The sequence below is a fragment of the Quercus robur genome, chromosome 6, assembly GCF_932294415.1.
Source record: "Quercus robur chromosome 6, dhQueRobu3.1, whole genome shotgun sequence".
Classification (NCBI taxonomy): domain Eukaryota; kingdom Viridiplantae; phylum Streptophyta; class Magnoliopsida; order Fagales; family Fagaceae; genus Quercus; species Quercus robur.
Genome location: NC_065539.1, coordinates 18499405 through 18510536, shown reverse-complemented (window position 1 = coordinate 18510536; position 11132 = coordinate 18499405). Strand labels below are relative to the sequence as shown.

Below are 11132 nucleotides of genomic sequence, written 5' to 3'. Positions count from 1 at the left end.
GGTCGTCCTACACACCTAAGGACAATATATTAAAAATTGAGGTTCAAATGGTTTTTTCACAATTAAAGTATAATAATGGGACACACAAATTTGTTTAAAATATATATGATCGTGATAGGATTACGATGGAAGTTTATACATGAAAACTGTTGATAAATTATATATTTTGTAATAGAATATTAAGAGTATATTTGGTTTGGGTGGCTCTGGAGAACTGAACATCACCCATCTTGAGCACCTTTGGGCATCCAGCATTTCTTCCTTCACCAGCCGAACTGCATTACATGCCAGAGTTTGAAAATTAGATAACTCCATCTTAAACTTAATGTTGATGAACAAAATTAAAATACCAATGTTATGGTCTTCTTAACATACCAAATTCTTCTTCTTCTTCTTCTTCTTGTCAAGGTAAGCTAGAAGCTCTTCTTGTTGGGCAAGTGACTGCTCTAAAGCCTGAAAAACCAATAATCATCAATATGGAATGGAAACCTTCTAACATTATTAGGTATTATTTAGTATCAATTGCCTAGCATCATCATGGTCATAGGTAGGATACATTAATTAATGGGAAAACTTTTTTTTTTTTTTTTGGACTGAAAGAGGTAGAATATATTAATGAAAAAACTTAGGTACAAAATCTTAAGTATTGTACATGGAATTCTCCAATTAAACTCAAACATATGGTTGCATTAATGACCAACAAAGCAAAAACAATATGTTATCTATTTCAAGAACAATTAAATTCAATGCAACTATGTTTGTATTTAATTGGGGAATCTAATGAATTGCACCTAAGTTCTACCCGTAATTTTTAATAATATGAATAGCTTGTAAAAGCTATTGAAAAGAGGGACATTGTTTTCACACACTCGTTGATGTACACTTTGTATACACAACATTCTTTTTTTATTTTTTATTGATGTCTACATTTAAAACATGAAATGGGTGATGAGTAACAATGTACAATAAGGAAAGTGTGAGAATCAATTCCCTTAAAACAACCAGCAAGAAGTATCTATAGCATATCATCAAAAGAAAGAGATAGTCAATACATGTGACTACCAAGTGTTAGACCATTAATATCTTAGATATATGATATGCTGAACAAAATATTCCTTGATCTTCAGTTTGGGAGCGTTGACACTCAAGATGTATGGCATGAGAAAGAAGCAAATGAAAGCTAAAAACAAATCAATTTAATCCTGGCTGCTAGAACTTGTCGTGTACTCATGTCTCAATAATTTTTTACAAACTCCATTGTTTTGGCAAGCATTTCCCAAACAGATATAACTCACCTTCTAAACAAATTAATTTACGTCAACTTGGTGGCAGCTATAAATTTTCATGTAGGAATATTTTTAAATAATGCCTGACTACTAAAACAAAAAGAAAACTGTGTCTTACTTGTATTCACTCCTGAAAAGTCATGAAGCTAGTCAGGTGGAATTTATTTTAACCATTTTGGCAACTCTTTCAATGCCCAAATGATAGGGTGCAGTTTATATTGAGAAGGATGAATAAAGATTAAAAAATGACTTAAGCACCATTTGGTCAGTGCCACAAAAAGTACTTAATTGCTTTTAAAATAAGAAAATTAGAATCATATAAGATTGTTTGGTTTTGTTTGAACCTGGACATCAAAAAGATTGATTTCAAGCTAAACAAAAAATATTTGTTTTGGAAAGAAAAACACACACCATCTTAAGCTTCTCCATGATGACCCTTGATCCGGCAACCACTACTAAAGTTACCACTCATACTTTTAACTGTTTACTTTATAGAAAAATGGAAGAAGATGCCCCTTTTGAAAGGTCAATACACTAAAAGCCTAAGCATAGAGAACATGATTATCATGCAGCTTAAAGCTTATATTTTCCCCCATTTTAGGCTAGCTTTTACTACTGTTTTTAATTATTTAATAACAAGGAAATTCATAGAAACCAACAATGTGTACCTTCCTGGTTGCCCCAAGCTCTTGCTCTAATGCATCAACCCGGCATCTAGCAGCATTCAGCATTTCTTCCTTCTCTGCTGGCATGGCAGCAGGTTTCATGCTCAAAACATTCGCTTTCTCTTCCAATTCAGCCAGGCGTTTCAAGACAGACATGAAATCAGAGACACAGATGGCAGGCTCAGGAAGCTGGTGCGAAGGTGCCTGGCCTTTAAACATTGTGTCGACACAGTACATAGGACTGTAGTAGATGGTGGCATCTGTGAGCTTCTTTGGCATGTTACGTGTCATTCTAACCATGGTGAAAATGCCCAAAACAAAGGCCATTAGACCAGCAAAAAATTTAGAGATGAACCCTTCAGTACCCTTGCTAGCATCATGCATGGCAAAACAATCTGCTGCTGAAGTTGCAGGAAATTTATCATATATATTATTTTTATTTAAACATAATATAACACATATTAATTGGACTTAAAAAATGAAAGACAAAGAATAGATTTAAGCTAGCTAAACATTGTTTCTTTCATAAGGTAAGCATATGACCCTAAAAAATGAATACAATCATGGATATAATCTATCAGACAATGGTACATAGATATACAATTGTAACATACCACTTGATTGGTGTGATACAGGGAATCCCTATCAGGAAAAACCTTCATATAGTGACTTCTTAAGAAAATAACGATAGAATATTAATAAAGCATTGGTAAGATTATATTAGCAACGTCATCCTTTTTTTCCTTTATCAAGCAATTGGAAAAAATGGTTGTACAGAATTATAATGCTCCTCCTGCCCATTATTAGGCTGATTAGTAAAACAAAACAATTGCAACATAATACAATGCTTCTCCTAAGCCTCAATTCTTAGACTGTATGCATTTCTTAGCTAACATATTGTAACATACTGTAAAACCATCCAATATGCAGATACTAGATCAGTTCACAACATTGTAAATACTCAAGTTAGATGGAGGAAGATGCTGAACACACCAAGTCCAGCTGCAACCTCCCCCTTCTTTCTTAAATGATCCCAGAATCAATTCACATCTCAATATAGATGTAGGGAATTAATTTGCCATTCCTTTTTTTTATTTATTATTGCAATTCTAGAACAAACCATGTCAGGTAAATAAAAAAGGCAAGCCTAATAGTAATTTTCAGATATGCATTTACTTCAGCACCCTTCATGACATAGATTAGAGCCAGTAAATATTAAAAAAAAAACAGTATGTATGCAACTATAAATGTAGGTGATGTACCTTTTGAGAGGGAAACTCTGTCATTATCTACCATCTTTTGCCAAGTCGAATCCACACCTTTATCAACCATTGGGGCTAAGTCTTCACACATGTAGGCTTCTTGGTAATTTTTTGTGATGGAAAGCTGTGGTGTGTATTGTACATCGAAAGTTAAAACTGTCGCATTGACAAAAGAGAGGGATATAGAGGAACAAGGAAAAAGAAAGGAGAAAAAGGAGGGGCCGGGGGGGGGGGGGGGGGGGTGTGGGGAGGGGAAGAGAGCATAATTTATAAAAGAAGAAGCTAATGGTCCATTTGGATTGAGGAGGAGTAGAGTAAAGTAGAGTAGATTTGGCCCAAAATCAGCCTATTTTCAGCCAACTCTACTTTACTCCCCTCCACTCCTCCTCCTTCTCCCCTCAATTCAAATGGGCCCTAAGAGAATGTTCAACTTTCAAAACCCTAGAGTGTCTCACATTACACCAAATGGCATGGCTAAATTTACAGAAATTTTTGTCCAAAAACTAAAAGACTTCTGATTAAAAAATTAAAAAAAAAAAAAACATTGGATAATGGATACAACTTAATAACCTATCACAGAAATCCTTAAGATAAGTTGTTGGATTAGTGTCATTAGTGAAAGGAGAGAGCAATGCAATGGTAATTACAATAATGAGAAGCTATAAAGCAAATTTATCTTGTGCAATGAAAATCTGGAATACTATTGGTGCTAATATCCAAGACAACTTCGAAAACTAGAAGTTGGAATGCTCAAAATCTCTCTAAATATCAGTTTGTTCTAAAATAAAAAAGAGGTGCAAAAGAAAAAATCAATTTGCAGACTGCATAAAAGGATAATTATACAAATTACCAACAAAGATGTCATCTTTGGAAATATATCAAAGGAAAGGAGGTGGGGATGCTTGCAGCTATAGATCTAAGTGCTAAGGCTTTGAATTACAATCATGTACAAATAATGTGCTTTTCGATTTTTTTCATAGTTACCCATCTTGAGAATCTTAAGAATTATATTTATTTTATGTTTTTTTTTTCTTTAGAAGATTTATTTTATGGAAGCGTAAGCAATGCAGTAGTTTTCTCTGTTTCTTAGTGATATTAATTAGGTGTAAAATATATTGTTTATGAACAACTTTACTTGACTATCTTTAGTTGTATTCACTATTCAGTTGATTATAATAAATATAGTAGATACATATCAGTTGTAAATGATACACATAGATTAATTGATAATATCGTTAGGGAGCTACTAAAAGGAGAATTAGCAGGATTATTAGAATTTTTGATAGGCAAGCCTTTGTTTTGCTGCAACATTTAACCAGATGCAAAGGTAGCTAGCGATTAAATGCACTATAAGGGCATAGATTTATTTATTTATTTATTTTTAACTTGATTTGGTTTAAAGTTTGGTACTAATGGGCTCTATTTATCTAAGCAGGTTCTCCTTAAAAATTAGTGGAGAACAGTGAAGATTCAACATTAAAAGAGGACAAAAGGAAGAAAAATCATACAGGCAATTTCTAAAAAAGAAGAGCAGTAGTTCAAGAAAAGTTTCAGGATCAAATTGAGATGTGGATTCTTTTTCATGAAATAGATTTAAGATCCCGTGGAGGAAAATGTTGCTGATTCATAACATGGTTATGCTTTTCTAAGTATTTTTTTCCTAAATATTATTCAAATGTCTTATAGTTGCTGTAATGCAGGTTGTGAAAATGTTGATATTTGTAACTCATTTTCATCTTAAAAGATGTTTTTTTTATAGGTCATTTTCATTTTGAAAAATTACATGAAATTAGTTACAAAATCCAATCAAGTTTCCATCTGACATGGCAGCACAGGAAATGTAACTAAAGTATTAATATAAAAATAATTACAATGAAAGTAAATTAAATAAAAGAACTTGAGCATAAAGCAGGTTATAGGCTAGTTATTAAATTTAAGGTACTTAGTGGGGCCTCTATGCTTTGGAACGTCCTAAACATCTATAACCCATAGATAAAAACTTTAGAGTGCATATGCATCAAAACACAAACAAAATGAAGTGAAATTTCATCCATTTCGGATCCCCCAACACCCAGTTATGAAAACAAACAGCGGATTCCACTGGGTGAGTGGCATTTTGAGTCTAGTGTCATAACAGGAACACATGGAGTTCTGGCCTTCTCTGGGCCATGCATCCATGTAGAAAAAGTGGTGTCAAAAAACCTGCCAATAGAGAATCCAACTTGGACCTCACACTACCAATATAAACTCCTCGCTTCTACACTTAGCCTCACTGGCATCATCAAACAAATGTATGCCAGTGGCAGAAAAACTGTTTTCCAGATGCCTTAAGCCACTCTTGCTCTAGCTGCTGACAGAGACAATTTTTTTTACTGACAATATTTTTGTTTTACTACGTAAATTGAGGGGGAGGGGGGGGGGGGGGTTGAACCTCAGTTCCGAGGCACCACAAGAGGTGTTGGAACCACTGGTTTATCCCTCAAACCCCTATTTACAAGATTAAACAAGAAATCTGCTATACTTACTTTTTTACGGCTAAGAGAGAGCTTTGGGTGCTTGATATGCTCCACTGAAAGTCTAGAAGGAAAAGATCGCATGTCATGTACATCTTGAGCTGCATCCATGCCAGAAGAAGAGTTAAGTCCCTGAAAATGATATATAAAATAAATTAGGGAGTTATCATTGACGAGGACCAAGAGCCATTGGAAAGCTAAAATACTTCAGAGAACAGAGATAACCTAGCACCAATAATAAGATAATTATAGAGGCATATCAACAAAGAAAAAAGAAGAACAAAAGAATTATGTTAAAAGATCAAGAAAGACCTTAAGGTACACTGTCTCATCCTCAGAAATTGTCTTCTCCTCAGCAAATTGATTGTCAAGTTTCGTTGTACATTTATGATCACCATTTTGAACCATCTGCAAGTCCATATTTTGAAAAAAAAAAAAAAAAGTTACTAATTCCATTGTAAACTTTACAAAGAAATTAATCAAATTGTAAGTAACAGGGAAAAATGAAAAAGATATTTTTGTTGGTCACCCTCAAGATATCTGGGTCCTTCCATGGGCCCTTATCAGAACGCATGCAGCCTCCTTTATCAGCACAGGTACAAGTGCCTCCTAGAAACTCAGGCAACTCACTGATGCAACAAAACAAACAAATTATTTGAAGTACAAAAAGGAAACCCAAAAAAAAGAATCAAAGAAAAATTCACTCAATTAGAATAGAGTAAGATCAGCAAACAAGATGAGATAGAAGTGCAAAATAGATTACCCATTAAAAACTTACCTAGCATCAATTATTTCAAGCAACTTGCTCTGGAATTTATTGCCTAGAACCTGGTGGATAGTACCATTTACTGATTAGTATATTCCCAACATCAAAACAAGCAGATTTAGCAATGATGTATCCTTACATGGATCTTTGCTGTAGTCTGAGGATCAAGGAACGATTTTACAGTGCTCCACAACATTCTAAATCCAGCACCAGCATTGATGATGAACATGCGATTCAAGGTCTGCAGTGCGGACAACAATTCACATGGCATCAAGATTCCTGCCATCCACAGTATAAAGACAAGATTCATAGACAAACAAATCAGAAAGAAACTACCTCAGGATAATTGCCACCATCAATCTTCTGAAGGCTCATAAGAAGTTCCCTGGCAGCTTTGTTTAAATTTTTCAGTCCCTGTGGCATTGATTCAAAATTAATATAGTTTCTGTAAAATATTCTATATCTCATTATTTTTGCTTTACGAGATTGGGTTTGTTGGGGGAGACGGGGGCACCTAAAGCAATTCAAATTCACTAAAAGACTTTCTAGCACACCATGTGCAGTGTGAACATGATTTCAACTTTTGGCACCTTTTAAAGAGTGACATGGTCATTTTTCCAAAGATCCATGATGATTACATTTCAGTTTATATTTTTATGCAAGATTACAGTTATCTAATTTTCCCACAGTAGTGATTATTGTTCTCACATACCACTCCTTGCACATCCAGGATGGTTGTACTTTGATCAATGTGCTTCTTTGCTGCAATTGAACAAGCTGGGAATTTTACGGCAAATGTCTTCTCAAACTCCTTTACGTGGTATTTCAAATATCGTTCCATGGTTGTGACTTGCAACAGCTTGGTAGAATCTACTTGGCCTAATCTCTCGATGTAAACAGGTCGTCCATCCTTATCCACTCCATGATTCCCTTGTGGATAGTATTCCAGGACTTCATTGACTTCCTTAAATTCAAATTCCTTTAAAAAAAAGGAGCAAGAAGAAAAAGAAGGAAAAGCAGCTAAGCAAGTGGGGCACACTGTTGGGAAATTAAAATCCTTAAAATATAAAAAAAAAAAAAAAAAAAAAAAAAAAAAAAAGAATAATAGAGAAAAAGGGAAAGCAAAGAAATAATACGAAATTTCAAAGCATTTCTAGCCCCAGCCACCCATATCTACAAGATATACCTCCATAACAGTGTCAGCACCATATTCCTTCCTCCACTGGAGCATGTCTGACCACATTTGCTTTGTTTTCTCCACATCAAATTTCCTGGCCTTCAAGAATCTGTAGTATCAAAGGAAAAGTTTTCAAATTACTTGACAAAAGAATAAAATGAAATTTTTTTAGTTTACTAAAAAATAAGTACAGTAATTATGTTCATCTCCTCTTTCGCAGAATCAATCTTCATAAACTGTGCAACACATGCCACTTACCAAATTACCAATTGTACTCAAACATTAACTAAAGTGTTTAATCTTCTAGCAACAGTTTCAATTAATTTCAGAGCATTAACGTAAGTGTGAGCTTAAAAAGAAAAAGATATAAGGATACTTTTCTAATCTGATAGAAATACACATACACACACATAATCTGTATGACTGTATCCACCTTTTCCATTAAGAGAACAGTTTCCCTTTTTCTATGCTATTTTATAAACAGGTTATTTTATCCAAGGCCAATTTCATCCACAAAATTCATGATGGAAACAAGAAACAAAAAAAGTAACCTGAGCATCATATGATAATCATCGTGCTTTGTAGGCAGTAGCTCCTCCAATATAAGTGCTTGACGGAAAGCATCCACGGCCTGCAACTCCTCTGCATCATGTACGTCCTCAATTTCAACAGATATCACTTTACTACTTCTCCTACCCTTTCTTGTCAAAGAATTCCTGAACTTGGCAGAGGCATTAATCGCTTTCTTCTTCAAAGCTGCAATTCTATTCTTCTTCTCATGGTCCAAGTTCTCAGCATCAGATCTTTCAATGGCTGTATGTAAACATGTGATCATGATATAAGTATATATAAACATCACATATGAGTTAGCATAAATTGTTAAAAAAAAAAATCTAAGGTTTTCCTATCATTGCTATTTTCATTAAGAGCATGCCAAAGCATATTAATATCCATGTTTTTGTGCAATTTTATTAGAATTCCATATACTCATCACTACTCTTCACCAAATACATACCAAATTTTTTTACAATAAGTCTAGAGACAATATTTTTCACCATTGATGACATGACCTTGATAAAATTATCAATTGTCCCAAAAGCTTAAACTATTAGGAAATGATGAATTTAATCGTTTAAGTTGCCCTTAGTAAGTGGGACCCAACAAATGGGAATTTTTTTAAAATGGAAGGTAAGAAGAAGACATGGTTTGAACCTAGGATCTCCTACCCTTGACACAATGATAAATTACTAACTGTTCCAAAAGCTTAAGCTATTAAAAATTGATGAATTTAATCATTTAATCTAACAGACCTGTTGTGATTGGTTCATAATAAAGTAGTGTCACAATAGGCCATGCCAGCAATTGTGAAAAATATTGTGTTCGCAGCATTTATTTATTTTTAAGGTCAATAATGTGCAATCATGGGAACAACACAAGGTATTAACATTAAAAAAGAAGACAGAGATACGTATGAAAAGATTGAATAGAATTGGATAACCTGGTTTGGGAGAAATTGTTCCAGACATGGTGACACTCATTTGGTAATTTGTGTGATCGGCTGTGATAGATGGCAAAAAAAAAAAAAAAAACAAAAACAAATCAACCACTCATGCCAGAACTCCCAAGTCCCAGGCCAAAATGGCTGCACATTTTAGATTTTACACATTTCCAAACCCATAATTTTGTATCAGCAAAAAATAAATACACTAAATTAAAAGAACCAAAAAGAGAGAAGTTGAAATCCGAAACCCTTACCTCAAAAAAAAAAAAAAAAAAAAAAAAGAAAAATCCGAAACCCTAAATTTACAGGGAGAGAGAGAAAATAATTTTTACCTTAGAACAAGGAAAGGGAGGTTTTGTGGGGAAAGGGAAATAAGTAAAGCAAAAAAGAAGAGGAGTAATTGTGAGGATGTGAACGTCCATAGAAATTTGCGGAGAGAAAGAGAGAGAGAGAGAATATGCTCTCTCGACCCAGTCTCGACCTCAACACCATTTGGCTGTAATCTAAAAATTGGCATGAGATATACAGAGAGAGAGAGAGAGAGACCGACATGCGAGGCCGTTCCATTCAAATCCTAACGGATCATCTAACAGCCCCTTCAACGTCTCTATTCCGTTTCCCGCCCAAATTCTGTCTGTCTCTTCTGTTCTTATATTTCTTTTAATTCAATTATTAGCAAACCCTGTTAAATACTCTAATTTAATTAAATAATCTTTATTTTTAATTTGTATTCAGAAAATTAGTTATAATTTTAGAATATATAAAAAATTCCCTTAATTTAATTAAATAATTTTTTTTTTTTAAATGGGGTTAAAATTGTTATTCAACAAATTTTTTTTTTTTTTTAAAAAACTAGTAGAGAAATTTTTTTCCTGAAAATTAGCACACTCTCTATTTATATATACATATTTCACGCACATTTTAATATTTTTTTTCTAAAAACTAGCACATATTAAACTTAGCATTTTACTTCATTTTAAATCCTAAATTTTAGTTTCTTAAACATTTCATTATGTGTAACCTCACTAATAATAGATAAATTTAAATTGAAAAATTATATTAAACTAAAAAAAAAAAAAAGTTTCCTTGCATGTGCTGAGTGTGTGTGACGAGACTAGTATGTATTATGTATTATTTAAGTAAATTACAAAACTCATTAAAAATGTCATGTGACTATAAGTACATGCATATAGATTTTTTAACCATCATATAGTGGGTTACATAAAAATTCTGGTAATTAAAGTGAGCATAAAAACATTTTCCTAACTGAATTAAGGGTCAATTTTGGATTTTTTTTTTAATTTTACATTTTTGATGATAAAAAGAAGATATATTAACATAAAAATAAGCTTTTCCTTTTTAGGTATGATTTTATATTAAAAGTAACTTTTTTTTATTTAATTTAGATTATATACTTAATACTTAAAATATCATTTTAAAATTTCATATAATTCTTGGTTAAATAGTAAAAGAAGGTTGGATCACTAAAAATTTACGCGGGATTTTGTGAATATTTGTAGAATATTTTTTTCTATTTTGGTTGTAATTTTAATATATTTGATTTGAATGGTTGTAAATTATTATCTTTTTTATAGGTTGTAAATTATTAGCCAACTCACATATTACCAATATTTGCGTTGTCATGACTCATGACATTAGTTATAGACTTGATTCTAACATGATGAGTTACAGACTCAATTCTAACATTATGAAGACATTGAGTAAGGCACAAAGTTTTTTAAATTGAGATGCTTCTGATGATCGATGGAAAGGTTTCATGGATCGAATCAAGGATAGTAAAATCCTATTTTTAAATGAAGAAGAAAAAAAAAAATGATAGCAAATTTCTATTAGAAGTGTGCATGAGTCGGATTGAGGGGTTTTTTCAACTCAACCCATCATGGTGGGTTAAAAAAAATCCAACCCAGCCCACATGGATCAAGTTGTACCCATGTGGATTGG

The 11132-nt window shown here is 33.0% G+C and overlaps 1 protein-coding gene across 2 annotated transcripts; it reads right to left on the bottom strand.

Annotated features, from left to right (window-relative positions):
* Window positions 1-29: 29 nt before the first annotated feature.
* LOC126733092 (phosphatidylinositol/phosphatidylcholine transfer protein SFH12-like) lies at window positions 30-9746 on the bottom strand. 2 transcript variants are annotated; one of them, XM_050436246.1, is made up of 15 exons: window positions 9503-9746; window positions 9168-9227; window positions 8221-8482; window positions 7679-7778; window positions 7205-7471; window positions 6829-6906; window positions 6632-6733; window positions 6505-6554; window positions 6256-6355; window positions 6039-6134; window positions 5739-5858; window positions 3214-3337; window positions 1955-2349; window positions 376-453; window positions 30-275 (listed from the first exon to the last, which is right to left on the bottom strand). In XM_050436246.1, exons 2-15 carry the CDS (start codon window positions 9205-9207, stop codon window positions 264-266), a joined length of 1824 nt encoding a protein of 607 aa, XP_050292203.1. In that variant the 5' UTR covers window positions 9208-9227; window positions 9503-9746; the 3' UTR covers window positions 30-263. The 2 variants fall into 2 exon arrangements, with proteins under 2 accessions (XP_050292203.1, XP_050292202.1); XM_050436245.1 differs by having other exon boundaries at window positions 1955-2352; window positions 9503-9745.
* Between the last annotated feature and the right edge of the window lie 1386 nt (window positions 9747-11132).